Below are 16,656 nucleotides of genomic sequence, written 5' to 3'. Positions count from 1 at the left end.
AGCCAGCTACCATAAGGACAATGAAATTTAACCTTACCTTCAAATCTCAGAACAACAAGAGTTTTCACCAATTCGGCAAAGACCAGACTTTATATAAAAGTGAGTACCTTCTGTCACCCAATATTTCAATACACTCAAATATTTATTTTGACATGTAAATCAACATAGAGTACCTTCGAAAGCGTTTCTTGCATGATTAATTGATCAAATGGTATATTCATTGAATGATATCACTATAACATATATATGTACATGCAGTACTATATCAGTATGAAGTACTCGGTTGAATCCTCAAATATCAATCATTATGATAATTCTTTTTTCTGTATAGATTGCTTGTATACATGTAGATGTATACATGTAGATGTTCTCAGTCATTATAAACATCATTGTAAAAGGGTGCTTTTCGATGTTTCATTGCGGTCCCAACAACTGTGCTTTGGTTGTCTATATGAAAACCTGGAAGTTAATCGTATGATATTTGCATGGAAGTCCAAACCAGTTCTGTCTATCTGATGTCTCATTAACTCACTACTACTACTGCGTAGTTAATATGTGCTGTTCTTGAAATTGTTTTGGTTTTTTGTGCGTGTTTTGATTTTCTTGCATTAAAGATAATTTTGCGGTCATTTTTGCAAACATTATCATATTTTACACATTTCAATACAATCGGAGCATTTAGAATTGATTCCCTTGTGTGCATAATTGTCTTATATTTTCACCACCATTTTAATAAATCACACTATTTATTTTATGAAAATAATATAGTCGATATAGGTTCCAAAAATCATCTACTGTCAGTATGATACATGATACATACACTCTTCTCAAACCTTTCATACCAAAAAAATGTTATTTTTTGTTTTGACATCAACTGCCTTTTTAGTGAACTTCACAGTAGTGCCAACTATTGCTAAATTTTTTTTTGGTAAAGGCCATTCCTAGGTTTCTTTTGTATTTTCTTTTGAAATGAAAAAGGTGAGGATAACGAACAGAGATCGATCTTAAAGAATCTACAAACAATATAAATTTGGGAACAGGGCATAAAACAGTAATCATAAATCATATGCCATAAAACAGGGCATAAAACAGACATCTAATTAATGAATATAATGAATGACTCCAGGATATATTCCAGAGGTGGGATCAGGTACCTTGGAGGATGAGACATTCTCTGTCTACCGGACACACCCGCCGTGAGTCCGATGTATTGATCAGATAGACGGAAAATTCCGTATTCAAATCAAAGGCTTCACATTTGGTATGAAACACATCAGCCAAAATACGACACAATTATAGGTTATCTTTGGATAACAAGATTATTATAAAAACCATAGAATTAGAAAATGCTGACTTTAACGAGGTTGTTAAAACCCCTGTAACATCAATTTATCTGACAGTAGCTTGTCTTGGTTTGAAAATTAATCGTACTCAGAGCGTGCTCTTGAGTATCGAATACGTTGGTTGACATGAATACCGTATGCAGTTGATAGCGGAATATTACTATATTGATAAAGAAAGTTGACGATGAAAAATTCGAAGTCATCTCGTTTGTCATACAATTTACTTGTTATTAGGCCTTCATCGTCTATAGTCAATAAAACATCAAAATATGAAACAGATGTGGTAGACTCTGTGGTGTCTTTAAATTCGAGTTCACTGGGATATATTGAGTCTACTCCAGCATCCTTTTAATATGAACTTAAGAGTACTTCTGTGTAGAATCTGACTGTTTTTTTTGTTGATGACCAATCACAAGATATGGAAATTTAAGTGGCATTCAGGTGAAGTAAGCAATTAAGAAATAACACGATTTTTATTCTTGCAAATTGCAGTAAAGTGTATAGTTGTTTCATTAAACTGAGAGTCTATTAAAATAAAGTGATATTTGTATCACTAAACTGAGAGTCTATTAGAATAGAGTGAGTCGCCCGCGCGGCGAAGTGGTTAGAGTATTCGCTCTAGAGTCGCGGAGAAAGGAGCTGATCTTTAAGTCGCGGGTTCGAATCCCACTTTGGGACGTGGAGACCGGTCCTTCGGATGAGACCGTATAAACTGAGGTCCCGTGTTGCAGTAGGTGCTGGCACGAAAAAGATCCCTCACTGCTCAATGGCCCTGAGTGCCGAGTTTAAGTCAAAAATTTGCAGCTCTCCACCGGCAACTGGTGGCGTCTCCATATGAGTGAAAAATTATCGAGAGGGACGTTAAACAATAAAAACAAACAAACAATAGAGTGATATTTGTATTATTAAACTTAGAGTCTATTACACTAGAGTGTATATTTGTATCATTACACTGATAGTCTATTACAATAGGGTGATATTTGTATCATTAAGATTAGAGTCTATTACAATAGAGTGATATTTGTATCATTAAACTGAGTCTATTACAATAGAGTGATATTTGTATCATTAATCTGAGTCTATTACAATAGAGTGATGTTTGTATCACTAAACTGAGTCTATTACAATAGAGTGAAATTTGTATCACTAAACTGAGTCTATTACAATAGAGTGATATTTGTATCATTAAACTGAGTGTCTATTACAATACAGTGATATTTGTATCATTAAACTGAAAGTCTATTACAATACAGTGATATTTGTATCATTACACTGAGAGTCTATTACACTAGAGTGTATATTTGTATCATTACACTGAGAGTCTATTACAATAGAGTGATATTTGTATCATTAAACTGAGAGTCTATTACAAAAGAGTGATATTTGTATCACTAAACTGAGAGTCTATTACAATAGAGTGATATTTGTATCATTAAACTGAGAGTCTATTACAAAAGAGTGATATTTGTATCACTAAACTGAGAGTCTATTACAACAGAGTGGTATTTGTATCATTAAACTGGGAGTCTCTAAGAAGGCAAAAGATAATTCTTCTTCTCTTATTTTAACTCGAATTTTCTACACTCTATGAGATATATAAAATTCCTAAATGAAGAGAGACTTTCTAGACCCCCAAAAATTATGAAATGATGGTAATATTTTAGGAAACCTATACAGACAATTTTCTAGGTTCTAAATTATTGATTTTTATATCTCGGTATTTGTAAAAACGAGTAGATAAAAAAAAGAGTAGCTGATTACCGGAGACTCAAAAATATGCTGCATCGTTATGTTAAAAATTCCAATGCTGACAAGCAACTGAAAGTAGTTCTATGACTGTGTATGCTTAGCAAACATAAGTCAAATCAATTAAGTATCAAACAGATGTCATTACACATTGATTGCGTTTTTACTATCAAAATTCTTCTGAAAAAATTGAAATTTGGCAAGACATCTAATTAATGAATATAAACAGCATTCAAAATTCATTATTATGTCATATAAATTTAATTATTGAAAGGGAAGACCTCCAAAGATCATCTGGAGAGATAATAGTTATTGTAGTTTTTAACTGATTGTATGCTATTATATTGTACTTTTAGTTTAAATGATGTTGACAATGTGAGGATATATTTTCAAGATTTTTTAATTCTTACTATGGATCTCGATTGACAACGTTAATCAAAGAACTATATACTTTAAGAACAAATATCGCACCTAATAACGCATAGCATAGTGTGTTCTGGCGAAAAAGACTAATGAAAGTTATTCTTTGATTGTAGTAAATACATACACATTATAAATGTCCAAGAAGAATCGCCAAAAATAAAAGTAGTGGTTGATAAATAATGCTGAATGTTTACTGCATGCAATGTAATATCTCTTTCACCATTCACTGTAATTTTATGGTGAATTTTAATTCACTATAATATATATATATATATACTAGTAATATCTGGCCAAAGTAACAATTTCTAAATTTTTAACATTCACAATAATATAGATTTCATACATGCAAAAGTTAACTAATACTCTACGCACTTTCATGTTAGTTTTAGCTGTTGTAATTTAAAACAATTGCGTAGATTTACAAGTAAGTATATCAATATCACATTTAATTGGTTTTACATCAAAATATTCAAATTGGTGTATTTCACTTCCCTATTCTCAGCCTCCCTTTTCTATGTAGCAGTGTACCATTATGTCTTTCAATCAATCTCTTAGTTGATTCGATACACAGGAGCATGATCTGAATTCGATCAATTTCTACTCAAAGGCAGAAGGTTGACAAAAAGCTTATGTTACAGATTTTTGTATCAAATGTGAGCGTTTGGCAAATTCTGTGGTTGTTACAGTAACATTATAGCAAATACAAGTCATTGAATCGAATGTTGACTGGCGCTTTTCATAAGATTTTGGACCATTGTTTTCATACCAATTTTTCTACGCATGACTCTGCTTGGGTGGCTCACTGCGGGTGTGACCGGTACACAGGGAATGGTTGCTACTTAATGGCACCTGATTCCACATCAGGTGTTTCTGGGATCCCTTTTTGCCCAATGATTTTTTCAAATATAACATGATTATTTTCATTCCAATTTACATTAAAGCTATATTTATATTCATGTAATGATTGATTATTTTTCTTTTTAACATCAGGTTCGATCCCATTCATGATGCTCCGGAATGATCGGGACTAACGAAAACGATTTGCTTTTTTTTTTTTTTTGCATTCTGCTTTTTTAATAAGTTATCACAAGTTAATTATTCTCTATCTTTAAATTAAGTTTAGATTGAATAATTCAGTAATGAGCAAGGGGTTTGTTCGAATATTAAACGATTGTTAGTAGTCAGATTCATTATGAATGCCAGTAACTTGGATCCGCCACTCGTGACCACCACCATACTCTCTATTTCGCTATTTCATGGTTGTTTATTGAAAACGAATGTAGAATTTTCATTGAATTTGCGATAATGAATATCTAAAATCTAAATTTTAAGAGATCTATAATCTAAATTTTACGGACATCATCTTATACCTAGTGTGATATTAGAGGATTATGTTTGTTTGTTTGTTGTTTAACGTCCCTCTCGAGAATTTTTCACATGGAGATGCCACCACTTGCCGATGGAGAGCTGCAATTTTTTTTAATAAATACTCGGCACTCAGGGCCATTGAGCAGTGAGGGATCTTTTTCGTGCCAGCACCTACTGCGATACGGGACCTCGGTTTATACGGTCTCATCCGAAGGATCGGTCTCCACGTCCCACAGTGGGATTCAGAGAATTATGTAAGAACTCTGCTGCAATTTAACCTTTTGGAGTTTATTTGCAAATTTTAATAATTTAAAACATCTAAATAGTCTATTTTATCGCACACGTTGGGCAGTGCGATCATTAATAAGAAATATGTAGCATTTGTCTACGAACTTTATGGACAATGATCGAATAAGTTCATATGTTTGAAACATGTTCATTATCATTCATTTTATTAGTCCCCTACCGGTTTCCCCTGATTCTGTCCGCCGGTCTGTCTGTCAGTCTGTCCCACTTGGTTTTCCGCACTTTTTTCTAAAGTGCGGAAGTTTTGGTATGTAAGTGTATATTAATGAGTTACAGATCAAGTTTGAATTTCGTTCCGCGTCATTGATTTTTGAGGGAATTACGGAATTTTTTATTTTTAAGGGTTTTCCGCACTTTTTTTTCTAAATGCTTGCAGATATTGAGCTGAATTTTGGTATGTGAGTGTATCTTGATGAGTTACAGATCAAGTTTGCATTATGTTTCGCTTCAATGATTTCTTGACGGAATTACAGCATTTTTAATGGAAAGCAGATTACACTTGCCGGCAGGGGACTAGTATTGCTAATGTAATACTCTCAGTATGCTTGTTCATATTGCTTGTTTTTATGGTGAACATACATGTAAATAATGAGCAACTCTTTTACAATGTCTGACACAAAGATTGCTCGATATATTTTTATTGCAATGCTAAATGATAAAGTGTCTCAGGCTTTCGAACACACAACACAGGTAATCTCCCATCCGTTGTGGTACGGCGGACATTTCAGGCTACCACAGCGTGCTTCCACCAGGTAGAACAGGTACCCGTTATGGTTTTGATGTCCACCCACCGCAGGCTGGGCGTGTTGATCCACACAGGAGTAGGTGGAGGCAGCCGGGTGAGTATATCTACCAGTCATCAGGTAACCCGAGTATTCTTTTCTCCAACCCCGATAACAGGATGTTCTCGCTTTGAATTAAGGGAATATAATAATAAAAAAAAAGAAAACAGGCAAAATGAGGTTATAAGACAGAGTATTGATTCTATGTCGAATAACGAAAAAACTTCTATGAGAAAAAATAGAATGAGGCATGGTAAGTAAAGGAATCCTGTGAATACAACATTACCAATGTCACCAAAAAATGAAAAATGGTGGCCTTATCTGTTGAGACTATAAATTATATCAAAATAAATAGATGGTCACTAAACAATTGAATAGTTTTACTTTATAACAAAACTCAAATGCAATTGCGGGTGTTTTTCTTAAAAAAAGTTTCGAATACATGTGTCAAAATACAAACAAGGACGGAAAATGAATAGATAACTATCCTATAACCGCCTTTTTTCAGGAAAGAAAGGAGTGTTTGGTGGGTATCAGAATCATATGGATAAAAAAAAATGCTAATGTATGTATATGGATTACAATGGTAAGATCTAGAAATAGATACATTCGTCTTGCAAAACCTGATATTCTTGATTGATTTATCTCTTATCGTTTATTTTTTTAATTTCCTGGAAAATTTTCTTTCGATAAGTATACAGTAATACTTTCTACGTTTCCTTTTGGCTTATGGAAATAAAATATCATTATTTCAATATTTTAAATTTCAAGTTGCTGTGAAAAACGGATCATATACATATATTTTTAAACTTATACATTTACATTGACATTTATTTTACTATATTAGATATGAGCAAAAGCAAATGAAATTCTGCATTCTTTCGATATCCACTGATGTAATCATCTTTACTCACCTGGAATAACTATTATGCCTTTCCCTCTGCGAGTCTCACAGACGGCACAAGGCACATCTTGGTCGTGAAGATGAGAATGGATGACGTCACGATGAACTTCGTATTCAGCACCATAGATGAATCCTCTAGGAGCATCTGTTCTTCCGTTATGGCGTCCCCATTGTGGGTGTTTAGGTAAACAGAGTGGCTCCACTGCAGCTCCACGATGTGAATAATGAGATCCCCCAACAAGACCTTCAAAACATTTAAATACAAGAAAAGATTATCATTTGTTATGGAATGGGCATTGAAAGTTTAGTTATTATGGGCAGAAAGGCGTCTTCCTGTATTTGGTTAATAAGTTTGATGCAAAAAAAAAAAATATTAAAGCATTCAATTCGATTCTGCTCTAACAATGTAAATGGCTTAAGAAGAAGGTATGGTTTAAGCTTTAATGTGCCCTAAAAATTTAATGCTTTCAAAAATTTTGAAACTGTCTTAAATATTAGTTGAGTATATGACTGTGATAAATCAGGAAAGAATATGGCATGAATGAGTACCATTCTGGAAATATGACGTCATTAATTTGATGCATTTCTCTATTTTAAAAAGAAAAAGCCTCAAAATGACCAATTTCAAGGGTTATTTTCCTCAAGAAAATAGGGTCAGCAGCCGTCGCCGCCCACTTTGATTTTCGGATATGTTGTGTAAAATTCTTTAAAAAATCACATATTTCAAAATCTTTATGGGCGATGCCTGTGGACAATACTATCTGAAAGAAAATTCCATTGAAAATTGGTGTCTTCTGGAACTTTTTAAGAAAATACGGGAAAAATATACAAGTTTATGACGTCACAATCAGCATTTAGAAGGTCATGTGGGATAAATGATTTATATATGATCTTTCTGCACGGAAATTCAATGATTCAAAAAGCATGAGTTTTATTTATTTTTTTTTTTTTTTACATCACTTTCATTTTTAAGAAAATCACAGGGCCAGATTTGTATTGAAACTGTACCTTATTCTTAATTATAGAGTTTTGTAAAGAAACGGTTTAACATTTTGATATCACGCATACCGTGGATTTCTTGCACCGGCAAAGTCATGACAAAAACGTAGGAAAGTATAATTTGTCAGTTTAGTTGCGTTTCCAAGCAATTCTGAACATACTATCTACCTGCGTAAATTAATCTGGCACTTCTGGGGCACTTGTTGTGACCCCATCGAGTATACACGGATCCCCCCGCCGAGAAACAACTGTCTACATGTTGAACAATGGCCACACACAGGATCAACACCACGCCAAAAGAGGAGACCATCTTAACGCTTATGAAAAATGAACAAATATGGGTTTATCTTTACAATAACAGAGATTGTGTTTCTGTTATAACTTTCAGTTATACATTATTAGCATTTAGATAATAAAAAAAATTCAAGAGTGCTTTATTGACATCAAAGTAGTTGATTGATGTAAAGTGTTGAAGAAAGAACAAAATTTTTTAACTGATGCTATTATAAAAATACTTCTAAACGATTTTTTAATCCAAGTATTCTTACCTTCAGCTTCAGTGTAGTTTGATCTTTGTTGACCAGGGTAGAATGGAATTGTTTTTATAGACAAGACTTCTCCTTCTGTTACATTTTGTTGCCTCAGTATTTTTTAATATTCAAACATCATAAATTGACAGATGAAGCAATATTTCAATTTTTTGTGTGATCAATTGACTAACATGTTCATTAATATGCCAATTTTATTATAAATGATTTACATCTTTGTTGAAAGTAATAATCGTTTAAAAGTAATAGGTTCTGAAACTTCTTAATTTTTAATACAATCATCCTGAAATAGTTCGTCAGTGTACCTCTCAATGGAAGTGGTAGAAATTCTCCATTAAAATATCTTTAAACCACCCTGTAACATAAGTTTTGTGGCTCTGGGTGTACAGTGTCGTCAGTTTCATAAACAATGTCCAAAAAAAAAATCTGCCACTTCAGCGGCTCTACTGTCAATTACTCATTTGCATTATTTTGTTATTTCCTACAGAAATGTATTCAAAATTACCAAAGGATATGTTATCGTATAAGTGGAATTTTTAGCGAGACGCAAATTTAGCGACTCTCTTTAAGAATTAAATATTTAATTTTAGCGATTTTGTGGTGCATAGAAAAATAACGATAATTTCTAATGAGTAATTAATTGTTAGCGATATTTAATTTTAGCGATCTCAACACTCTCTCTAAAATAATTAATTGCCAACATTTTATCCTCGCTAAAATTTCTGCTTATACGGCATGTTAACCTTAAAACAGAATAATTATTTGAAAGTGTATGTTTAGCTATGAATTGATGGTTGTGTTTCATTCATATATGGTATCAGGCCAATACTCGGGACATGCTCTTGCTATCAAATCAGATATGACATAAATACCATATGAAGGAGATACTGGACTATTACTAAATAAATAAGGTAAGTTGAAGGAGGAAAAGCTTGTAATCTCGTTTGTACATATAATTAATTTCTTATCAACGTCAATAGTTAGTAATGAATCTTGAATATTCGTAGTGTATCTTATTTAGCATTTACTGGCATACATGTATATCGAATCGACATATAAATGAAAATGGCTATTGTTAATTGAAACAATGTGTTCGCTATTTCTAAATGTCATACAGTTATTACAAGGTTTTTTTTCATCTCAAATACATTTTTCTTAATAAAAATTGTAGATGAATAAAGGATCATAAATTCCTAGATCGTAGGATTCTAAGAATTTAATATATATTTCAACTAGGAACTCCATTTAGTATTTTAATATTAATTTCAGGATTCTTTTGTGTACAATCAGAATGATTATTGAAGAAAAAGTTGCCTATAATGTCAAAAAGTCTGGTTCTATTTTAGAAATTTAATTATCCAAAGGGAAAAACCTCCAAAAATCATCCTGAGAGATAATACTGGTAGCTATTGTAGTTTGAGACTGGTTGTTTGAAATTATATTGTTTTTTTTTTTGTTTTTTTTGTTTGTTTTTTTTTGTTTTGTTTTGTTTTGTTTTGTTTTGTTTTTTTGTTTTTTGTTTAAATGATTTTGACAATTCTAGGATATTTTCAAGATTTTTTATTCATACAGTGGATCTCGAATAACAACGTTAATCAAAGGACCATACACTTTAAGAAGAAAACTTGAACTTAATAACTCATAGTAAAGTTATAACATTATAATTGTCAAAAGAGAATCGCCAATAATAAAAGAAGCGGTTTATAAATAATGTTGAATGTTTCCTGCATGCAATATAATCTGGCCAAAGTAACAATTTTTCAATCTTTCACATCCACAACAATATAGACTTCATGTAAGTAAAAGTGAACTATTCCTCTCTTCCCTTTCATGTTAGTTTTAGCTGTTGTAATTTTGAACAATTCCTAGATTTACAAGTAAGTATATCAATATTACATGTAATTGGTTTTACAGTCAACTAATTCAAATTGGTGTATGACTTCACTTTTCTATTGTCAGCTTCCCTAATCTATGTAGAAGTGTACCATTATCGCCCATGTATTGTGTTTTTTCTTTCAATCAAGCTCTTAGTTGATTTCGATACGAAAGAGCATGAACTGAATACGATCAATTTTTAACCAGTGGCAGGAGATTGACAAAAAGCTTATGTTACAGAAGTTTGTGTAAAAGTGAGTATTTCGCAAATTTTATGGTCGTTACAGCGGCATTATAGCAAATACAAGTCATTGAATCGACTGCTGATTGGCGTTTTCCTACAGCTGTTGGACCATTGTTTTTGTACTAATTTTCTACGCTTGATTCTGCTTAGGTGGCTCAGTGCGAGTGTGACCGGTGGACAGGGAATGGTTGCTACTTAATGGCACTTGATCCAAAATCTGGTGTTTCTGGGATCCCTATATGGCCTGCTCTTGATTTTGCATTGTTTATGGGATTTTGATCTTGATTTCTGTTCGATAATTTAAAGTTTTCATCTGTGTAAATTAGAAATACATTTTGCATATTTTTTAAAATAAAATCGAGACTAAAATTCTTCATAAAATGCAAGGATCTGTTCTTGTACTCATATGAAGAAGAATATATTCAACAACTTCCACACGAGAAGAAGAAATCACTTGCTGTGGCCTTCAACTCGACTTCAGATATATCGAAGAAGTTTTATCAGTTAACAATAGTTACTTTCATTCATATGTCATCTCGATATATCTCAGTGAACTCGAAATAAAAGACACCACAGAATCTGCCACATCTGTTTTTTCATATTTGGATGTTTTACTGACTATGGACGATAAAGGCCAAGTAATAACTAAACTGTATGACAAACGAGATGGCTTCAGCTTTTTCCATAGTCAACTTTCCATATAAATGAAGTAATATTTCGCCATCATCTGCATATGGTTTTATTTCTCCCAACTTATTTGATAATAAAGAGCATGCTCTGAGTACGATCATTTTTTAAATTGAGGCAGGCTACTGAAAGTTGATGTTACAGGGATTTAAACAACCTTGTTTACAGTCGGCATTTCTTGACTTCTATTGTCGTCAAAATAGACCTTGTTAGCAAATACAACCTATCATTGGGTCGTATTTTGTTGGACATATTTCATACTTGCTTGTAGGCCTTGTGTTTTATACTTAATTTGAGTACGGAATATATTCCGTCTAACTGATCAGTACTAGGAGGAGTAAGCAATCTGTCGACCGGTCACACCCACCGTAAGACCTATGTTAAAATTGAGAATGGAGGTATGTGCACACGACTTTTACTGCACATATTTGAAACAATAACATATTCATTTATTGGCATTTTCTCTTGACATGTAACCAATTATATTTTTGATGCTTGTTTTTGTATACATATTGTTCTTCGGGTTCTTTTCTATGATGCTCTGTTTACATTTCCATCTTATAACGACAACTCAATAATAATCCTTCAATATATACATATTTTCACTATCTATAGTTTTATCAATGTTATATGTTATTTTCAGGCCAATTTACATTAAAGCTATATATACATGTAATGACTGATAAATTTTCTTTTGAACATCGGGTTCGATTCTATTTTAGACGCTCCTGAAAGATCGGGGACTAACGAAAACGATTTGCACAGTTTGCTTTTTAATCAGTTATTACAAGTTAATTATTCCTTAAATTAAGATTAAATTGAATCATTCACTAATAGGTTATGACGTTCGTTCAAATATTAAACGATTGTTAGTGGTCAGTTTCATTATTAACTCCCAATAACTTAGATCCGCCGATCGTGACCATCACTGCACTTCATATCTTACTATTTCAGGGTTGTTTATCGAAAACGAAAGTATAATTTTAATCAAATTTGTTTGTTGTTTAACGTCCCTCTCTAGAATTTTTCACTCATATGGAGACGCCATCACTTGCCTGTGGAAATTTACAAATTTTGACATATACTCGGCACTTAGGGTCATTGAGCAGTGAGGAATCTTTTTCGTGCCAGCACCTACTGCGACACAGGACCTCAGTTTATACTGTCTCATCCGAAGGACCGGTCTCCACGTCCCGCAGTGGGATTAGAACCCACAACGTAAGGATCAACTCCTTACTCCGCGACTCTAGAGCAGACGCTCTAACCACTGCGCCACGCGGGCGACTTAATCAAATGTGATAACTAATATGCAATTGAAATCTCAATATAGTTTACGGACATCATCTTAAATTTATTATATTAGATGCTTAATTAAGAACTCTGGTACAAGCGTTTCGGATTTTATTTGCAAATTTTAATAATTTAAAATGTTGACAGTGCCGACAGTTAGAGCGAGCGCAGTTGTGTAATACTGGATATATAAACTTTCGCCTCTTTAAACCGCACGAGACATTTGGGCGTCTTATCTGTGACGTCACATGACGTCGATTGTTAGCTGCATAATTTCTATAAACGAAGTTTGAAAAGTGCATAATGCTAACAAAGAATGTTTAATCTATTACATGTATTATCTACGTGTATATGCAATATCTATTAATTCAAGGTGAGTTTATTTTTTGTGAATTTTTAATTAAGCGAGATGCATTCGAGTTGCATATTTGGTTTCGAGGTAACTGCGGAAAAAAAAATCATTTGGATCAATAGGTAAAGTCAGAATTTTCTCTTCTCCCACGCGTTGTCGTTAGAGGTCGCAGGGGGAGCAGCGCTTCGCATCGCTGGCTGCGCTCGCTATAAGCACCTAATTGGTCTATTTGAAAATAATATGTTAGACGGTGCAACCTTTAGTGAGGGCGGAGCCAGCAAGAGAACATATCCATATTTTATTGTTTAATGATAAATCAGTGTTAAAATGTAATTGTAATCAGTGTCAGAAAATCATAACAAAGATCTTAGTCCTTTTAAAAAAAAACAAAACATTCTTTTACCTCAAACACTTTTCATCCAAATAACGAAATTTCAGGGTATCTGGTAAACTTACAGTACACTATGATGTTTCATTAGGAGTTGCCTAGCAAGAGCACTCAAAATCAAATAGCATAACGGGAAAAGAGAGAGTACGTGCAGTGGACCAGTCATGGATTCAACCTACCCAGGCCCTAGAACTCTAAAACGTTTGTATCTGTCCAAAAATTAATAAACAAACTTTCCTGAGCATCATTTCTTTATTTTTCATGACTACATGCACATTTAAAGACACCAAATGATATAGAAACATCAAGTCATTTAATACTCATCAGTTACCCCCAGTGTATGGTCTTGACATTAAATACAAATAAGGACAATTGTCAGGGACCACGCCAGATGACGAACTTGGCTACAGACAGATTATCTACCTCCTGGGTTATCAGGACACTTGGAAACTGATCATCTGACTGACACTAAGGCTGGGTATCCTGAGAAAAGTATTAGTTTTGCAAAATTTCTGAGAAAAATTGTGCAATGCAATGCATGTATCAGATATCTTCTTCTTTTTTTTTTTTTTTTTTTTTTTTTTTTTTTTTTTTTTTTTTTACATTAATTGGTTTCTCATTAAAAATTTTCTAAACTTTAACTTTAAATGTAGATTTCACAATTTCAGTATTTTTTTTTTTTTTTTTAAATCTGATTCAAATAGTCTCTTAAGAAAAACGAATTTAACTCGATAAAAGATATTAAAATTTCAGTCAATTGTTTATGTGAATACTATATTTTTTAAAAACAAAACTTGTTAACAACAAGCACACTTCTGGGAAGAATCCCTTTTGTATCACAAGTAATTGATGTTTTCTTACATCCCTATCCACCACGCAATAAAAAGGATCATATATGGAAGCTTTAAAAAGGTATTTTTAGCACTGCTCAACAACATTGACCTCTTTACATGGATTACCATGGGTAATGTCAAATGAGGATTCTGTATTTGCTGGGGTTTTTTTTTTAAGTCAAGAGAACATTTATTTATAGTATAGAAAACTTTATTATAAATATGTGCAGTACTGTATAGGTACATGTAATATATATTTGTGTATATTTATTTACTGGTACATGTAGATTGAACGGCTACCTCTCTGTCAATCATACATTGTTTAACTTAGTTTTTCTCATATGATTTTGGACTTTATACACTATCGTAATCCACCACGGGTTCCAACTGACTGAATAAATTTTCTGTTCCATGTTTTTAAATGTACTTTCTTAAATAAAAATTAGAAATCCTAAACCTTTTTAAAATTATATATTTGATCCGTTAAAGTGTATCACATGTATATATATAGATGGAACTGGGAAGTGTTTGTTCAAGTTCAAATGAAATATATTGAGAGGCAATATGAAAACCATCTATCCTTCTGTATTCAATAATCCAGAAGTGAAAAAAGAATTAGATAGATTACATGATCAGTACGTACTGGTCCCTGCTGACAAAGCAGGTAACAACATTGTCTTTGTTTGTAAGGCTCATTATATTAAATGTATTTTAGAGGAACTTGGATTTAATTCTACAAGTGGTAATCCAACTTACACTCATAGTTCCCTTTCTAAGGAGGAAATTCTTCAAAATCATATGTCAGTTTTGAATATTTTTAATATTCCAAACAACCAAAATGAATTCGAATTACCATATTTATATTGGATATATATTTATATTGGATAAAAATCCTTACAAACAAAGATACATAGCGGGTTCCAGTAAATGTTCAACCAAGCCTCTATCTTTACTCCTCACTAAGATATTAACAGTGGTGAAGGAGAAACTTCAAGAGTACTGTACAACAATATATTCGAGAAGTGGTGTAAATCAGATGTGGATACTTAAAAATTCCAAGGAACTTTTGGAAAATTTGAAATCACAAGATTTTACCAAAATCAACAGCTTAAAAACTTAAGACTTTTCAACTTTATACACAACCATTCCCCACGATAAATTAAAGTCCAGGCTTTTTGATATCATTGACAGCTGCTTTTTCAATAAAAATGGAACTCGTAAATATACTTACCTTGTCATTGGTCATTTGCAAAATTATTTTGTTAAAAAACATTCTGATTGTACACACAAGTACTCTGAAGTTGACATTAAAAAGATGCTTGAGTTTCTGATTGACAATATCTATGTGGTTTTTGGAGACCAGGTCTTCCAACAATCTATTGGAATACCTATGGGTACCAATTGCGCCCAGTTATTAGCAGACCTTTTTTTGTATATTCATATGAAGCAGAATTTGTCCAAAATCTTTGTACGTGGAAAGAAGAAAACACTTGCTGTGGCGTTCAACTCGACATTTAGATATATCGACGACGTATTGTCAATTAACAATGGCTATTTTCATTCTTATGTCGATACGATATATCCTGGTGAACTTGAGATAAAAGATACCACAGAGTCTGACACATCTGTTTCATATTTGGATATTTTACTAGAAAAAGACGTTAATGGTAATCTAACAACCAAGCTTTATGATAAACGTGATGACTTTAACTTTTCAATCGTCAACTTCCCTTACTTATGCAGCAACATACCTTCATCACCTGCATACGGGGTATATATCTCTCAGTTGATTCGATACGCAAGAGCATGCTCTTCGTATGTACAATTTCTAAAACGAGGTAAATTATTGACAAATAAGTTGATGAAACAAGAATATCAGCTGTCTCGTTTAAAGTCATCATTTCGTAAGTTCTATGGTCGATACAATGACCTTGTCAGCAAATACAATTTATCATTAAGTCAAATGCTGACTGACGTTTTTCATACTAATTGTTAGGCCATTATTTACACACTGAATTGTCGACGGATTTTTCCGTTATTTCCCGATCATGATAAGGAGCACACGGCGGGTGTGACCGGTCGGCAGGGGATACTCACTCCTCCATGGCACCTGATCCCACTTCTGATGTTTGGAGGTCCGTGTTTGCTCTGCTCCTATTTTGTATTGTATAATGGACTTTTGAGCTTGAATACTGTTCGTTATCTCCATATATTTCATCTGTATTAATTTTATAGGTAACAGAATCAAATGTGGTAGTTTGAGCTTCAGACATGTTAAAAGATTTTTCTTTTGATGGTGAACTTCAGGAAACAGGAAATTGACACTTTAAAAAAAGATAATTTTTGGAAAAAAATAAACAAATTCACAACAACAAAAATGGGACACAGATCCCCACCTGCAAATGAATACATTAACGAGCAGGTAATAAAAAACAAATCGAGTACAAGAATTAAATAAAGAGAGAGAAAGAGAGAGAAATAAAAAATTAAAATCCATACCCCCCCCCCCCCCACTGTTCTGGAGTCCATACCAGAATTCAGTTAATCTTTTCAGGAAATATTCTACCA

General features: G+C 33.0%; 1 protein-coding gene across 1 annotated transcript; it reads right to left on the bottom strand.

Annotated features, from left to right (window-relative positions):
- Positions 1 to 5,808: 5,808 nt before the first annotated feature.
- On the bottom strand, positions 5,809 to 8,437 carry LOC133174393 (short-chain collagen C4-like). Its single transcript, XM_061309524.1, has 4 exons — positions 8,420 to 8,437; positions 8,040 to 8,188; positions 6,883 to 7,116; positions 5,809 to 6,096 (listed from the first exon to the last, which is right to left on the bottom strand). Exons 2-4 carry the CDS (start codon positions 8,179 to 8,181, stop codon positions 5,852 to 5,854), a joined length of 621 nt encoding a protein of 206 aa, XP_061165508.1. The 5' UTR covers positions 8,182 to 8,188; positions 8,420 to 8,437; the 3' UTR covers positions 5,809 to 5,851.
- Between the last annotated feature and the right edge of the window lie 8,219 nt (positions 8,438 to 16,656).

Source organism: Saccostrea echinata, unplaced genomic scaffold, assembly GCF_033153115.1.
Source record: "Saccostrea echinata isolate AGI-Se365-2 ecotype Australia unplaced genomic scaffold, CSIRO_AGI_Sech_v1 ptg000057l, whole genome shotgun sequence".
Taxonomy (NCBI): domain Eukaryota; kingdom Metazoa; phylum Mollusca; class Bivalvia; order Ostreida; family Ostreidae; genus Saccostrea; species Saccostrea echinata.
This window is presented reverse-complemented; position numbering and strand designations above follow the sequence as displayed.